Raw genomic sequence first — 18,820 nt, forward strand, 5'->3', positions numbered from 1 at the left:
CTTTAAAGCAAATAGTATACTGTTTAGTGTACTCTTTGGCAATATCAAAGTTTCATATTTATGCCATGATTATGTAAGCTTATTATTCAAGCTGTTTGAAAGTGGAAATTAGAAAAAAGGGAGAGACTGAGTTTTTTTTAATAATTTCAAAATAATTTACTAACCTTTCCCATACATGCTATGCTTAGCAAACAATGATAAGTATGTTTTTATCTGACAAAAAGAATAAAAGAAACTGAACTCACTACTAGTCCTAAAATACAAATTAAACTAACCATGACATTTTACCTTTCTACTAACCATTAGGATACCAAAAATTCAAGTGAGGTAACAGTTATCACTAGTAGAAATTTGGTTACATAAGAAACCAATCACTAACCCCTCCTATATACTTACATATACATGTTTTTTTGCAACGATGCAAACATTAAAAAAACATTATATGCAAAGATTTCCACAAAAGCTATTTGGCACAGGGGATATACAGGTAGAAAAGAGGTAGGCAAGCAAAATTGGAAAAAAGGGCAGTTAAAAACTTGTGATTTTATATGTTTTACATTATTGTACACACACACACACACACACACACACACACACACACACACACACAGTTCTATCCAGAAAAAGTCCAGCCACTGTTAATGTAACGAGAATGGTTTGCACGACACTGATACAACCTGGCAGCCAAGGAGAGTGGGCTGGAATGTACGTACATGAACAATGACGACTTCACTGTACAAGTCATGGGGGCAGTAGATGCCCATTGAGTGAGTATGTGTATTGACTGTGTGGCCATCACATTCAAAATGATTGAGCAAGTACAGCACCGAATCTGCATCAAATTTTGCATTAAGCTTCAACATTCCTCTCTGGAAACTATCCAGACAATTCAGAAGGCCAAAGCTATGTGAAACTGGTGATTGGCAGCTTCATCACAACAATATACCCGTTCTTGCATCTTGTGCAGAGTTTTTGGTGGAACATCAATATACCCAGGTGATTCAGCCCCATTACAGCCCAGATTTGGTACCCTGTGACTTCTGGTTTTTCCCAAAACCGAAATTACCTTTGAAAGGGAAACTACTTCAGAATATCGGTAAGATTCAGGAAAATATAACGGTGTAGCTGATTGCAACTGGGAGAACTGTGTGAGGTCCCAAGGTGCCTACTTTGAAGGGGACTGAGGCGTCATTGTCCTATGTACAATGTCTCTTGTATCTTCTTTAATAAATGACTCTATTTTTCATATTACATGGCTGGACACCTTCTGGACAGACTATACATGTATAAAACGTAAGTTATATGTCTTATTTGCATAGAAAAGTAAGGGGAAGAGTACAATTACATCTATAATAACTAAATTATTCTGTTAAGTGAAAAGGGAAAAAAAATCAAAGTAATGTATATAGTATTCTATTATAATAAAGACAAATCATTTAAATTTTTATTAGCCAGGAGAAAGTAGAAAGATATTAAAAAACCTAACACTAATTCCTTCTATGGGATGAAACTGGAAGGGGAGCTTTACTTTCATATCTTGTTCAACTGAACTATTTTAAACAATATAAGACTTTTGTGATTGAAAAATAACATAAAATTTACACTTGTACTTTTGTTGTTTAACAATACATACCTTGACCTTGCCATACTTTAGAAGGCATTACTAATATTTTGTCACAGGATGCAGAAGGCTGGATCCACCGCCAAACTAGAAAATCTGCACCACCTATTCTTCGTGTTTCTGTGCGAACTCTAGACTCGTTAGCAGCAAGGAAGTCAACAGCTCTATCCCAGACTTTCTTCATTTTTCTCCTATTATGCGAACAAAATGACTATCATCTTGGCTTGTCATCTTTTTCAAATATTAGTAATATAAGGTAGTGATTACTGTTAACTCTAGATGTTTTTTTCACTGCTTATGGAGTTTTTAAAAAAAGATTTAGATGCCAGAACCTCACCTCACATTTCCTGAATTTCAATCTCTAGAGGTGGAGCACAGCATCAATAACCCCCCACCAAATTTCCGCTGGTTACCCCAATGTATTACTAGGGTTAAGAAAGCTGCTTTAGCATATGGCATTATCTTTTATTTTCAAAAAGTTATTTGTTCTTCTACTTAAAAAGCTTTGTTAACAAAATAAAGTATTTGGAAACATTACTAAGGAAACATCACTGGCTACTGTCTGTTTTTTTAATCAAGATGAAAGTAAAGGAAGATAGAAATTGACAACAAGAATCAAATCTATTAGAGTGAGAATGATTTAGAAAATTAGTTGTCCATTTTGCAACTCAAAATCAGGAAGGTAACAGAAAAGAATTCAGAAAGAGTTTCAAGTACAAAAATAAAGCGTGTAGAGTAAAACAGATCTAGCTGAGAAGGGTCATAACTCTCAATGTAATTTTCACAACTACAGAAAACATGAATATTCTTATTTACTTCACTTCATAATGCTTTGAACATACCTGTCATGAGGCTGTATTAACGAATCTCGCACATGTGGAATAGGTATGAAAGGTTGTAAATCTTTATTTTCCTGGCAAGCTTCATTGTGGCTTCGTAAAACATCTGTAAATAAATAAAACACATTTACAAATGAATCACTGGTTATCATGTCATAGTTTATTATATAATGACATTCTAGAAATTGTTTAGATTTTTAAAAATACTATACCTATAATCTTTACCACTATATCATACATCTGCCTTGTTTCCTCTTCTTCTTTTGTCCAGCGATATTTCATGTAACGCAGAACGACACAAACCATCACTACCCCTGCAATATTCATATATTTTGAATTTTAAAAATTGTGGTCAGTGGCATTCAATAACATTTATTGCAAAAAGAAAAAGAAAACTTATGACAGTTCCTACAGTGATTATTTTAACTGCCACGATGGGATAACGGACTGAGCCTTTAATAGTGGGTTCAATCTGCTACATAATTAAAACTATATAGAAAAAAATTATATTAAATATAGTCCAGTTTATCTTAATCTCACTTCTTACATTAGGCTGACAACTGAACTTTTTTTTTCAATTTTTAAGTTTTTAAAAATTTTATTATGTCAATTATGACAACTGAACATTTAAATTCTATTAATCTTTGAAAACAAAATAACATAACTATGTTTCACACACTTTTCCTTTACAGCTTTAAATTACTAGAAAAGTGAATCTAATGAGACTAAACATACCACACCTTATTTTTTAGGTAAAATATTTTTAAAGGCATTGAACAACAACAACAAAAATATAACTCCTAAACTCTTATAAAAGAGTTTATCAATCAAAATAGTAACAAAATCTAAGAATCTTTAAATTTCTTTATTGTTGTTCTAGGAATGTTAATAAAAATTTTCATTCAGGTAAATGATATATTTAAAATTAAGAATAATTTTAATAAACTTAATTCGTAATGTTTTATTTAAAATTAAACTTAATTTTTATATTTTCCTATTCTGTTTTCTAAAGTAGATTTCCATCTATGCACTATACCTGCTTTTTCTTTGACATTCGTACAACAAAGTTTAATTCCAGTTTCCCCTAATAACCACTGTTTTCTAAACAGATGCTGACATTACTTTTAAAAAGCTCAATTTTATTATATCTTAGCAAAGACATTTGGATGTGATTTATAATGGCAACTATCACAGAAATAAATTCTCAAACCTGGCATTTGGTGAAACACAAACACAAAAATTCTACAATACAAGGTTATCTCTTTCTCATCCTAACAACTTACCTAAACATAACAACAATAACCTGTGAGTGACAGTAACAAAAGCACGTCGAAAACGACACCAAAAAGACATCTGTGGTCTTGTGGATTGCAAAAACTGCACATCAGTTATATTTGTCAACTGTTCCTCCGGGCTATAACCAACACACCTATTTAAAAATAATTAAGGGAAAGTTTAGAGGCAAAATCACTTTTTACACTACAAAATGATCAAAGTGGAAATCAAATCTTTTACCTTATTCCAACATCTTTTCCATTTTCAAAAATCCACTGTAATGAGATGTTAAATATATCTTCATATTCAGGACCTAAATCCTAATAAGAAAAATAGAGATCATAATAATTAATAATTCCCATTCAGTTGACTCTATGTGTAAACTGTCCTATAATATAATCTTCATAACACTTAAAACTATATAGCATAACAAAAATGTATTATCATTACAGAAAGTAAAGAAAAAAATGACCATTTCCCTACCACCCTAAGTAACCACTGTTAATATTTCGCTATGTTCCATTTTTGGTTTTTTTTTTTATATTTATAGATTTGGGGTTTTATTTTTTAAGTAACTTTCTTTTTTAAAAGTATCATCAAAAGAGTGAATTAGCCACTTAAAAAAAATGGAACACTGTCTTTAGATGAACAAATGACAAAGTATTCAGACTTGGCTGTTTTCACAGACATTTTCTCAACAAGTGAATAAAGCCTGACAACTTAAGAAAAACAACTGACTGTATAGCACTAATGATAAAATTCAAGCTTTCAAGCAATTAAGTATAGTTCTGAAACACTTGTATCCATAACCATGAGCTTGGCAGCTTCACAATATTCAAAGCCCTTTACAATGAGACTGGTGTGATATTAATGGTTGACTTTTGGGTATGGCATAATAAAATGTGTCAACATCTGGAAGATCTATATAACCAGTAAACCAGTATTTTCTAAATGATGAACGAATGAATTATAATATTTTGCACAGGTAAAAGATCCATTCTAGTGCAAAATAGACCAACAGACTTTAAAGACTAAGTATGAAAAAGTTCAGATATAGTTTCAAACTCCACAATGAAACTAATCATTAAGAAACCATTAGTGGTAATGTGGTATCACTGAATATCTACAATTATCTGAAAAGAGTATTAAAATACATTTTAATGTATTTATATACAGCAAGTTCCTATGTCATTTCATCAACTTTGTAATGAAATAACATTGTTCAAGGACTTGCTATACTAGATAAAGTGTAATTATTATGAAACTTCTCCCTTACTTAATTTCCAAGAACAATTACTCTTCTATAAAAACACAATTTTATTAACAGTGATTAGCATTCTAAGCTAGGCCATAAAAGTCTATCCAGCCCCATAATTTGGCACATTTGTAGCTATCTTCTTTCCTATTTTTTCCCCCACAAATCTTAAGCACATTCATTGTTTTAAAGATTAAATAGGTTTTGAAAGTGACCTAGGAAATGAACCACCTGTTCATTACATTGTTCTACTGGAAAGGTATCACACAAAGTTCCCACCATTTACCTTAAAAGCCAATCTATATCAGTAAATCTCTGAGTCTGCCCTGATTGTCCTGGAGTTCTCTTTTAGAAAATAAAATTGGAAGGTACTGGCGGGGAGAGGAAGGAGGAGGGAAAACAAAAACCCAATCTTTATCTTTTCATCAATATAATACTATGTATTTCCTAAATGTTCCACCAGAGGGACCTCTTAACTTTTCATAGAGCAAAAGAAGCTTTAAATCTCAAAAATGAAGATGCAATGCTAAAGAAATTAGGCAGTTAGAAAAAGAGGGGAGTTCTGGCTAAGGGGGGGGGTGTAGATAGAAACCCCTCACTTCCTCACACAACCAAAAGGAGGATAACAACCAATCTAAAATCAGTAAACAACTAGAAGTGGCAGAAAATCAAACTGCATGGAACTCCGACAACCAAGAAACCAAAAAAAAGTCAACCAGAACAACCAGACCACAGGTGTGCCGAGACAAAGAAACATGGACCAAATAAAAGAACAGAGCAAAACTTCAGAAAGAGAACTAAGCGAGGAGGAGACAGCCAACCTATCTGATGGAGAATTTAAAGCCTTGGTCATCAAAATGCTCACAAAACTGATTGAGCTTGGGAGATAATGAAAAAACAAATGAAAGATATCCAAAATGAAATAAAACAAAATATTCAGGGAACCAACAGTGACAGGAAGAAAACAGGACTCAAAGTAATGATTTGGAACAAAAGGAAGAAATAAACATCCAACTGGAACAGAATGAAGAAACAAGAATTGAAAAAAGTAAAGAGACTTAGAAACCTCTGGGACAACCTGAAACATTCCAATATCCAAATTATAGGGGTGCCAGAAGGAGAAGAACAAAAGCAAGAAATTGAAAACTTATTTGAACAAATAATGAAGGAAAACTTCCCTCATTTTCTTCCCTGTTGCAAAGGAAACAGACTTCCAGGAAGTCCAGGAAACCCAGAGTGTCCCAAAGAAGTTGGACCCAAAGAGGAACACACCAAGGTACATCAACATTAAGTTACCCAAGATTAAAGATAAAGAGAGAATCCTAAAAGCAGCAAGAGAAAAGGAGACAGTTACTTTCAAAGGAGTTCCCATAAAGCTATCAGCTGATTTCTCAAAAGAAACCTTGCAGGCAAGAAGGGGCTGGAAAGAAGTATTCGAAGCCATGAAAGGCAAGGCCCTACATCCAAAATTACTCTCCCCAGCAAAGCTATCATTTAGAATGGAAGGACAGATAAAGTGCTTCCCAGATAAGGCCAAGTTAAAGGAGTTCACCATCACTAAGCCATTATTATATGAAATGTTAAAGGGACTTATCTAAGAAAAAGATAAAAAATATGAACAGTAAAATGACAACAAACTCACAACTATCAACAAAGAAAAAAAACTACCTAAAAGAAAAACAAAAACTAAGCAAACAACTAGAACAAAAACAGAACAGAGAAATGGACATTTTCAGTGGGGAGGGGAAGGGAGGAATGGCGGGGGGAAGGTACAGGGAAGAAGCATAATTGGTAGGTATAAAATAGACGGGGAGAGATCAAAAATAGTATAGGAAACAGAGAACTCAAAAAAAAGAGAACTTATACGCACCACCCATGAACATGAACTAAGCCGGGGGAATGCTGGAGGGTTGGGGTGTGCCGGGAGGAGGGAGGGTAAAGGGGGAAAATTGGTAAAACTGCAATAGCATAATCAATAAAATATACTTAAAAATTATACTTAAATTACTTAATTAACTGTTACATTTATTTAAATTCCTCTGAGGAAGAAAGTGAGAAAAATAAATACAATGTATAGAAGAAATTCAAGAAAATAAAATTTTACTGAGGTTTACTTAATCACTCATTTTACTCCATTAAACATTTACTAATACTGTGCTTATAATGCACCATAAGTTGGGAGAAAATCAGCTTATATTTATAGGAGTTCTATACATTCTTCGGTTTATTTACACCTGAATGAATACAATTGTGTTGCTGGTGAAACCAGGTCAAATACATGCAGCATTTGAAAAACTGAAAATGGTCTACCGCCATACCACTCTTAATGTGCCCGATCTTATATGAAAAACTGAAAATGAGATTCCCAAGAAAAAGCTAATATACACATACATGTAAACATAAAAGGCTAATGCCATTTCTGAATAATTTCATTTAACTAAGAAATGAAACTGATCCATCCAAAATGGTTTGCAAATATATATATATATACATAAGAAATTCAACTGAATCTAAAGAAATAAATAAACCTAATAAGAAACATAAAATAATTCCAGGGAAAAGATGAAAATCTTTTAAGAATGAGTTCCTTAGTAGGAATTTGTTCTTAAAATTCAATACAAGCAATTCTAACTCAATTCATGCATGGGTGCTTTCAGTAATTCCTTTGCTGCCTATCTCTAGTAGAAGTAATCTCTTGTTCCCTCCTGCTGCCTGGCTTAGACTCTGACTTGTCTCATCCCTGGTTCTGGGTCCTCTCTTCTTTACTGCATCCTACTGCTGACTCATAGCTGCAATCTGATGATTGGGAGAGAGGAAAGAGAAGAGGTTAGTCATCCTTCCACATTAACCCTTTCATCTCCTTCGGCTCCAACTTAACTACTGGATCAAGCCCTAACCTGTCCCCAAACCCTAGGTCCAATCCCTTTAGTCCTTCAAATATAGTACTCAGTAGATTTTAGGAGTTACTGAAATGTTTTATTAATCTCATTGCAGGAATACTACCAACACATATGTGTGCCATTACAAAAAAGATTTAACTGGAAAAAAAGAAAGAGCAGGAAGGAAGCAATGGGTGGGATAAGTTTTTCCTACTGCTAGAAGTAAAAACACTTCCAAGTATCTCATAAGATATCAGTTGCTTGCTTTGTATTCCCACATGCCATGCCCTCTTCTTGGAATATTTCATTTTATGTCCCCTTTAGCCTACTCAATTTAATCCCTCCTTTGCCCCCAGCCCCAAAATCCATTTTGCAATTCTTCCATACCCTGAGACGGAACCTCATAATCATACTCCTCCTTATTTAAGATCTTTTTGAATACTGACTCTTTAGCTATCCAATTAGCTATTATACTACCAACAAATTTGCCTTTACTGTAGATCAAAACTGAAAATGAAGACAAGAATAAGGTTGGGGCAAATTTGGTAGCATCTTATTTAAAACCTCTCCAAGTGACACTGATTTAATTAGTTAGGAAACACACAAAAAAGTATGTATTAGGAAGCTACTATAATCATCAGGCACTGAGCTAAGTACTTTAATACATTCACTTAAGTCTCCAGCAATTCTGACAGGTATTAATGATTTTTACTTTCACACTAAGAAACAGGTACAGAAAAGTGAAGGGACTTTACTGAGACACACAGCTTCTAATGTGACAGTGCTACAATCTGAATCCACATCTAATCTCTATCATATTATACTGTCTTAACATTTGTTGGCTATCTACATGTAAATCATTAAATAAAGTAAAATGTTTTGGCAAGCGTATCAAGAGATACTGTCAACAAACCTTGATGGAAGCCCTAGAAGTATACTACATTGTAAATTTTTTAAAAGTGGGGATGACATCAGCAAGACAGAATAGGAAGTCCCAGGCCCTCTTTCCCCCAAGAGACAGTAATTCAACAATATACAGACCAATTCCCTTTGTAATAAATCCAAAAACCAGTTAAGAGACTCCTGCAGCCAAACAGACCCCAAAAGAAACTAGCTGCATAGCATCATGAGGAAAATCTACAGCATTCATTCACCAGAGCCCCTTCTCTTGGCACAGCATGGTGCAGCCAGAAGAAAATTACCAACTCCTGGATTCTCCTTGAGAATGGAAAGAGAAGACTGAACCATATATCTAATTTTCAGACTTTTCAGGGGGCCACCAGAAGGACTGGTTTCAGTCTTGCCTGAATTAGGCATTGACAGGTAAGGGGGCACCAAGTTGGTGGCCACCAAGAACAAAGGCAATTGTCTGAACTAGCACATTTTCACTCACCATTTTCTTTCTCCAGAGCTCAGTATAGAGTGAGTGGGAAAAAAAACCCCAAACTCATGGCTCCTCCCTGAGCAGAAAAGAGTTGAAGCATGTGTTCCAGTTTCTCAGGGAGCTGCCCAAGAGACTGGTATCTGTAGCATCTGTCTCAGAGTATTGACAAGAGCTGACACAGTCTAGATGGGTGGAGGCTGCTGGGAACAAAATAGAACTAAACAGCTTCTTACTCCAGAGGACCTGCAGTACAGCAGTCAGACACCAGAGGGAGCAAGAAATTATAAACTGGGGGCGGGGGGTGGGGGGAGACTTGCAAAACCTCTCTAGTTGGAAATTTATACCCACAAGACCATGCAAGAACAGAAAAGATTTCAGATGATCCCAGAATCTCTGAGTTCATTGTTGGAGGTTTCCCCCTGCACAAAGAATGGGATATGTGGCTGTTTCCAAATGCATACGGCTGCAACTCAAACTAGCAAGGCACACAAAGGAAACAAGGAAATATGGCTGGACTAAATGAACAAAATAAACCTACAGAAACTGACCCTAAAGAAATTGATTATGAATTGAAAAGAGGATCTAAGAGATATCTGCACCTCTAATGTTCACTGTGGTATTATTCACAATAGCCAAGAAGTGGAAACAACATAAATGTCTGTTAATAGATCAATGGGATAAAGAACATGTGGTACCCACACATACACACACAAAATAAAATAGTATTCAGCCTTAAAAAACAAAAATCCTGTCATATTATAGCATGGATGAACCTTGAGGACATTATACTAAGTGAAGTTAGCCAGTCACAAAGATAAATACTGCATAATTCCATGTATATGAGGTACATATTTTAGTCAAACTCATAGAGGCACAAAGTGAAATTGTGGTGGCCAGGGATTAGGAGGGGGAAATGAATAGCTGTTGTGCAATGGGGATGGATAGAGATTCCATGAGGCATGATGAAAAGTTCTAGAGAACTTCAGTAAAATGATGTGCATATAGTTAACAATACTGTACCATGCACTTAAAAATGTTTATAGGGTAGATCTCATGTTTTATTTTTTTAACATAATAAGCAAAGGCAAAACTGAAATTCATATAATATGACTTATTTGTAATGAACCATGCTAACTTCTAGGGACCAGCATTTCTATATTTAAGTACTTGCATCCTTATAGATTAAATTTATAGAACTGAAGCTCACCAGTATGATTTTTCAAAACCCACTTTTTTTTTTGGAAATCAGAATGACACCTGTCCATCTTAACCCTTCCTTTCATCTAGGATTTCTTAGATTACTTGCAGTGGTTTATAAAATTCACCTGTAAGTTCTTTTAGTACCAAGATGAAATTATTCTGGGACAGAAGATTTGAAATAAGTGATGATGGTTAGATGCATACTTGCTTTTTTACATGTTACATACCAATCTCAATTCCTCTCTCAACACTGTTGTTGGTTTCCTTTCCACATTAATGTGCATTCTCTCAAAGAGAATGTAAGTAAACTAAACAAAAAAATGTTAAGTAATTCTGCTTTTTCTATCTGCTCACATTACACCAAACAGCAGGCCCAAGCTTTTAACAGTGCAATTAATCAAATACATAGTACTTTTGGTATAAGTTGTAATGATTTATATAAGCTTCAAGAATATAGCTATTAAAATTATAATTTCACTGCTTACTTTTAAATATGCAGCTGCATCTTGGACAGAAAGTGTTCTCTGACTCGCACTGCCACACTCATGATCTCCTGGAAAGATGAGCATATTATTCATTTTGAATCAGTACTGTGTTCAATAGAAGAAAACAAATATTAATTAAAATATTTTACAAATTACAATTATAGTTACATTATTAGTAGTAGAGAAATATGAACATTATATGTATTTTCTAGGGAAGATTCAAGTAATATAAATACACAATTACCTTTACATAAACCACAACCATTAAAATGCATTTCAGTCAATACAAGAGCACGCCTTCCTCTCGTACTCCCGACTAAATCGTTATCCAGGGTAGGAGCCATGTCACACTATGCCTATCTATATATCTTCACACAGAGAAGGCCCTCCATAGACATCATTTTCCAAGGGGGAAAATTCATTGTGCTAACGTATCTATCACTAAAATTAATAATTCAAATGTTCAAATAAGTTTTAAAACATACATGTTCAGAATATAACTAAGCCAATCTTTAGCAAGGGGTGTACATGCCTTAAAAGTTATTATAACACATCAACAGGGAAATTAGATACAAGTTTCTAGCTATGATCTGGTTTATATAGAAAATTACATTTTCCTTTTCTTGTAACTATTTGTAAGAGAATCAAAACCCTTTTCTTTCAGACTATCTGTGGTTATTAGGAATCAATTATGTTCACATTGAACTTCAAATTTAAGTTTTTCTTGGCCTGTTTCTTTCAAGTAATTTGTTTTTAAGTTAACATAAAAGTATAAGAGTTAAAGTAAAGTCCTTGGCAAATATTTCTATCACTAAAGTAACCACATTCCTGTTTCTAGTTTTGTTCAAGTGGCCAGATTTTAGTGGTTGCAGTTGTAAAAAGAAAAGAAATACCTATTAGATAAACAAGTAAGTCTTCAAACTTTAAAATGTATTCTCAGAGATTCAGATGCCATAGATCTATAGCAGAGGTCAACAAACTACAGTGCACAGACCAAATCTGGCCTACCTCTGGTTTTTACACATCAAGTTTTACTGGAACACAACCACATTCATTCATGTATGTATTCTCTATGGCTGCTTTCATGCTATAATGGCAGAATCAAGTACTTGCAACAAAGATCATCTAGCCTACAAAGCCTTAAAAAAAATGTACTGACTGGCCCTTTTACAGAAAAAAGTTTCCCAATCCCTGTTTTGGAGGAAGGAATCTTTATCTTTAAAAGCACTTCAGATTTTGCTGACCTAGCACACTTCATAAAACAATGGCATAGAAGCTTATGGTACAACGTCTGGAATTCCTGGCTAAAGTCTAAACTTTTTTTCTGGGTGCTATAGGGTATCAAATAAATGTTACTAGCTTGCAGTATATAAATATGACAGTTTATCAGTCAATGCAAAGAAGGCCTTTTCAGTGATATGCACAGAATTACGAGCCTAAAAAGCCGACCAGAATTAAGGATCCAAACTGAAAAAACAAAGATTGGTGAGAGGATGGGGAACTGTCAGGATCATAAATGCTTCCATGCAATCAAAGAAGTCCCACATTTATCTACGAGGCTTCTACAAATGATTTGATTTCTACAAAAGGATCTGCTACCAAAAGTTTGAACGACTAAATTTTTCTTTTCTTGTAACTGTTTATAAGAAGAAAATACAAAGCCTCTTCTTTAGGATTATGTGTAATATGAATAAGAATGTTAACTACACAACCACTTAAGGAAAACCTACATTTCTATATTTAATCTAGGATTTTAGTTAATTCATTGCTTACCCAATTCAACTGATACTTAAACTTTCAGAACTTTGTTACTATTAATGTAGAAAAGAAATCTGACTTTGGAATTATAGTATATACATATATATTTCAACTAGCATATGTGGTAACCAGAAAAAAGACCCGGATTAAATATATCTACAAGAATAAAAATCCACTCTGTATAGGTAATAAAAACTTCTAAAGAGGAAATATTTCACAAACAGAACACTGAACTTGAGAAAAACTATTTCTACTGCTACAGCATGCAAATTAATTTTCAAAATTTTTTTAGTGACAATGATTGTTAAAATTACCTGCAAGCTGTGCCAATCGATCATGAAGCTTGTATAAAGTGTTCATTATAAGATTTTTTTCACTTTCCTAAAGTTAAAAGAAATTATTATAAAATATCTAACTCCAAAAGAGACATACATACCAAATAAGAATCTTACTCAATAAAAGAAAACATAAGTAAATTTAAAATCATAGACGCTATATAATCTAAAGGACAAATTCATATTTAAACAATGGCTACCATAAAACCTAAAAATCTAAATTATCACTTTAAATATTTTATTTTTGGATAATATATTCCTTTTAACTTAACATACCCAAAATATTATCATTTCAACATGCAATCAATATAAAAATTGATATTTTACATTTTTTCTTTTTTATATTTTTATTATATTTTTGCTCATCATTTAGTCCCTTTATATCCCCTCCCCCCAGCTATCACCACACTGTTGTCCATTAGTCTTTTTTCCTTTTTACTCAGTCCCTCCACCACCCACCTTAGCTGTCATCCTGTTCTCTATCTTGCTTATTAGTTAGTTTGTTCATTAAATTCCACGTAAGAGTGAAATCATATGGTATTTGTCTTTCTCTGACTAGCTTATTTCACTTAGCATAATGTCCTCAAGGTCCATCCATACTGCTGCAAAGGGTAAAATTTTCTTCTTTTTATGGCCAGGCAGTATATTCCATTGTGTAAATGTCCTATAGTTGTTTTATCTACTCATCTACTGATGGATACTCAGGCTGCTTCCATTACTTGGTGACTGTAAATAACACTGCAATGAACACAGGAGTGCTTATATTCTTTCAAATAAGAGTTTTGGGTTCCTTTGGATATATCCCCAGAAGTAGGATCACTGACTGAAAAGGCAGATCCATTTTTAATTTCTTGAGGTACCTCCATATTGCTTTCCACAGTGGCTACACCAGTCTGCGTTCCCACCAACAGTGTCCTAGGGTTCCCCTTTCTCCACAACCTCACCAACACATCTTGTTTGTTGATTTATTGATGACAGCCATTCTGACAGCCGTGAGATGATATCTCATTGGTGGCTGTAATTAGCATTTCTCTGATACTCAGTGACAGTAAGCACCTTTTCATGTCTATCAGCCATGTATATGTCCTCTTTGGAGAAGTGTCTAGTCAGACCCTTTGCCCATTTTTTAATTGCGTTGTTTGTTTTTTGGTGTTGAGTTTTGTAATTTTTTAATAAATTTTGTATATTAATCCCTTATCAGATGTATTAACGAACACGTTCTCCCATTCTGTGGGTTGTCTTTTTATCTTGCTTATGATTTCCTTTGCTGTGCAAAAACTTTTTAGTTTGATGAGGATGATCAGGAAATTAGCACTAGGGTTAGTGCTAAAAAAGGTCTCATATACAACCAATTCCCCCAACCACCAAAGCAATGCTCCCATATCTCCCCTACCCCATACAATTGCATGCTCACGTATATTGTTCTTATGACACTGTTTTCTTCCAGGCTGCCTTCATGTTTTGTTTAATCTGACTCAACTGCATAATAAGGGAATGAGTATTGACAATTTGACCCTCAACCTCTCCTAGGTTCCCAAAGTGGCCCTGTATAAATTTATGAACCATTAAAGTAAAACAAGCATTTAATGAGTATCTACTAAGAGTTAAGACTGTCCTCAGCAAAGTGAGACCTAGTGAACAAGGTAGTTTCTGTTTTCAAGGGAAAAAACAAAGTAAGGGTTATAGTATAAAATATAATGTATGTTTTGTATAATGTATAGTACAAATGTATATAATGTATAGTACAAAATATAATGTACTATATAAAATATAGTACAAAATACAAAATATTATAGTACAAAATATATTGCAAAATATAATGTAAATACAGAAGAGGGAGGGAAGATCTGTTTATGGAAGAGAGGATATTTGAGTTGAGCTTCACAGAAAGAATAGAATTGACTAGCATTCTAAGTAGAAGAAACAGCATGAACAAAGGCATGAAGGCATAAAATCATTGTTATATGTCTTACAAAAATAGTACCTATTCTGACTCAGTAACCTACTGGAAAAGCAGTCTGGAATGAACAGCTAGAGAGCCCTAGGTACCAATACAAACAACTGGACTTCATTCTGAAAGGTAAGGAGCAAAGTAAAACAGACTCATGTATCAGGACTATTATTCTGACCATATAAAAGGAAAACAGAGAATAGACTATTGAAATGTCTACGTACCCAGCCAACTAGTTTAAAGCAATGAGACCCCCCCCACTTAAGAGCAATCACAATTAAGAGAGACCAATAAAAACAATGGGGAAGGGTAGGTTAGGAGAGGGTGTAATAACAGCTTATCATACAATTTGAAATAAATTTATGACTCCTGAGGGGGATGTGTTTTTATTATTTCCTTTCTTCCTGAAGTATCTAACAAAAGAGGATATGTGGATAAATATGACCAAGAGCAAATTTAGACAAGATATAAAAATCTGGGAAAGGAATTATATGCCATGAACACACAACCTCATCATTTATTTTCATGCTACATGTTCAGAGACAGAAGAAAAGTCTGGACACTACAAGTGGCATGCTTTTTGTCAAAGCAGCTTTAACAAATGACACTCTTTGATGAAAACTTGTCAAGGGCTCCATGATCCTACCATCAGAGTCCTTGGTTTTATGTGAGATGGTTGATAGAGACAAGTGATCTTCCTTCAGCTGACCACTTGCCTTCCCATCCCTCTGCTTTCCCTGCCCTCAGCTTTATCTCAACTAGATTTTGAATCCAGCCAGTCTTTATCTTTACATTAGCCTAAAAATCCAAACTGCAAAATATCAGACATCAAAACATAACTGCAGGGGCTGAAATCCAGGATTCAGAAAACTATGCATTTGTGATATATTAAACCACAAAATCATTGTTAATAAATATGTTCATTATAATATGATGAGAAGGAACTCGAATGATAGTGTAGCTTGTGGACTTGTTACATAAAACTAAGGTAAGTCTGATCAGTCTGAGATTAAAGTAGCTGAGAGTTTATAGTTTATCTCCTCCCTTATCTGGAAAAGTGACTGATTTCCTTTTTGTTTTATATATCCTGATCAAACTTATCCCCACACCCCTTTTGAAAATAAAACTAAATCCAAAAAATCTATTACTTGCCCTCTCCTGTGTGATTACATCTCTTATGATGTAAATCACACTTCATCTTTTGATTCACAGATATTCGCACTGGACTAGATAAGTAGAATAACAAAACATAATCAGATATAACTGGTTCTCATACAAGATAACATACATACTATTATATTCGCATATCAAGAATTTAAGCAAAAAGCCAAACTATAATATTTTTCAAGAATTATTTTTTCCAATAACAACTTATTCAAAATAGATGTTTCTATACAGTAAGAATCTCAAGTGCCATCCAAATGATCAAATAAGTTATAATGTAAAACTATATTATCAACACGAACAAATCAATTTTGAGAAAGGCTTTGGTTCAATTACCTTTAGCACCAGTATGCTAAACTAAAAGTAAATCTAAAAAGTATGTAAATCAAATATTAAAGCCACTTTCTTTATAAAAAACTTACATTGGCTTACAGTTTCATTACGGTCTTCTTCCATTCTGACTGCTTTTCAGATGGTCTCTCCTCCTAATATTCAGCTTGGACTGTATCTAACTAGTGGCTTCCCTAACCACCCTGAAAACAAGTTGAAGATCTACCCATAAGCTAATATTTAAAGTAAGCTTTCACGTAACCTTTCATTAAATGAAAATAATTTTATAATTTTAGATAGCTACCTTCTAATTGTTTGGTAAGGTCCAGATTTTCTTCGAGTAACATATACTCTCTAAAGCAAAGTCCTTATTTTTGGGAGAAAAAAATGAACTGTAAAGAGATTCTACCAATTGGTAAAAAATTCTACCAATTTTCTCATATACTGTCACCTTCAAATATTTCCCTCATCTATCCTCAGCCAATTTTTCTCCTCAAAAATATTTTCAAATGTTAGTCTCATATATCTGATTAAATCACAATAATGGATTTTAAATACTTAGCATGGTGCCTGGCACAGAATAAGTATGTAATATAAGTGAACTACCATCATCATCATTATAATTATACTATTATTTAGAAGTTCAGAACTTCAGTTCCCCTAATGGGGAAATTGTACAGAAGAAAATAAAGTCTTCTATAATATTTCCCATGTTCAGTGACTACTTGGTACAAATTTAAATTACTATGCCAGCAGCAGTGTTTTAAAAGTCAATTCTTTCAAAAACAAATATCACAAAAGAATACTATTAAAAATAATTGTTACAAAGTTCCACTCTGACAATCTAATCTAAAGCAATAGTCTGTGGATCTGATTATATATTACTTATCACAACAAATAATGTATCCTATACACTGTATATACTGCTATCAGATCCTACAAATAAAATTAGGAATGGTGTGTTATAACTCAAATATCTTAATATGTGAAATGCCTATAAATGATGGTATGCAAATAATATTTTCATGTGAATAAAATGTAGGTTAAAATAAACATTATAGATCCTTTAAAAGAAAAGGAATCATAAAAGGGCAGCCCAAGGAGTATGTTTCTTTCTAAGTCCTTTGTCTTTCTGCTGGTTGAACAGGCATACCAATGAGCAAAAAATCCAAAGGGAAAGGATGAAGTTAAAAAACACAAAAACTACTAGGGTATTCAATAACTTATGAGAACATCCATACCTCCAAAAGTAGGGCCAGGTCCCCAGATGACATACCACTGTCATTTTACTGAACAGAAGTTTTTAGCTTAACATGATAAACGGTTCAGCACTTGGGGAAAAAATCAGTGTCAGATTTAATTATACTATAGTTAAGGAATACTCAAAATAAGAAAATGTATTCCTTCCCCCTAAAAGAATCTTTTTTAAATTACTATTTTTAGTTGACAGTCACCCTAATACTTTCATCATATAAAATATGAAACAAAATATCAGCATTGCAATCTTTTACTTACTTGTCTTTTTCCAAATGTTTCATCAAAGGGGTTTTTTACTATCAAGGAAAAAAAAAGAGAGAGAACTATTAGTATCATTTAAAAATGAGAATTAGAACCCCCCTAAACAAGTCCTCTGAAATGCCAGCATGTACTTTGCTAAAACTGAATATAAAAATGCAAATAAAACAAACTGGTAACTAACAGCTGGGAAAGTATTTTTTCAAACTTACTATACTTACGAGTCTTACTTTGAATTTGCAGTACTCTCTGTAGTAATTGAGAGAAGGTGCTCTGATGTCAGAGCTGCTGGGTTCAAGTCTCAATTCCATCACTTACTAGCAACAGGACCTTGAACCAACATTTACTTTGCCACTCTAAGTTGTAGTTTCCTCTTGTATAAAGGAAGGATGTAACAATGACACCTACCTCATATTGTTGTAAGGATTAAATGAGATAAATCATTAAAAATTCTTGGCTTGACCTCAAACACTTAATACATGTTACCAATTATTATTACTATTAATAACTGTATCATTTGTTTCCACCTTAACTTAGTTTCTCTTCAAAAAACTTCTAAGAGTAGTTTCTACTTGTGCGGTCTACAACATGCTTTAAAAACGAGTAATTCATGCTCTGATTGGTGTGGCTTAGTGGACTGAGCACCAGCCTGCAGACTTAAGGGTTGCTGGTTTGATTCCCAGTCAGGGCACATGCCTGGGTTTCTGGTCATCCCTCGTACATTGATGTTTCTGCCTTCTTCTCCCTCACCCCTCTCTAAAAATAAAGAAATAAAAAGAAACAAAACATTCTAAAACAATGAATAATTCATTTAGAATTCTGATTTCTA

General features: G+C 33.8%; 1 protein-coding gene across 1 annotated transcript in view; it reads right to left on the reverse strand.

Moving 5' to 3' along the window:
• The window catches only part of LEMD3 (LEM domain containing 3), a 57,872-nt gene that overhangs the window by 9,034 nt on the left and 30,018 nt on the right, over positions 1-18,820 (reverse strand). The window contains exons 2-9 of the mRNA XM_045829670.1: positions 17,992-18,029; positions 13,011-13,077; positions 10,939-11,006; positions 3,976-4,055; positions 3,744-3,889; positions 2,673-2,774; positions 2,464-2,566; positions 1,634-1,812 (exon numbers count right to left, since the gene is read on the reverse strand). Coding sequence (XP_045685626.1) covers positions 1,634-1,812; positions 2,464-2,566; positions 2,673-2,774; positions 3,744-3,889; positions 3,976-4,055; positions 10,939-11,006; positions 13,011-13,077; positions 17,992-18,029 — 783 coding nt within the window. The remainder of the gene's footprint in view (positions 1-1,633; positions 1,813-2,463; positions 2,567-2,672; positions 2,775-3,743; positions 3,890-3,975; positions 4,056-10,938; positions 11,007-13,010; positions 13,078-17,991; positions 18,030-18,820) is intronic.

The sequence above is a fragment of the Phyllostomus hastatus genome, unplaced genomic scaffold, assembly GCF_019186645.2.
Source record: "Phyllostomus hastatus isolate PE091 unplaced genomic scaffold, TTU_PhHast_1.1 phas_scaffold_93, whole genome shotgun sequence".
NCBI classification, from domain to species: Eukaryota; Metazoa; Chordata; class Mammalia; order Chiroptera; family Phyllostomidae; genus Phyllostomus; species Phyllostomus hastatus.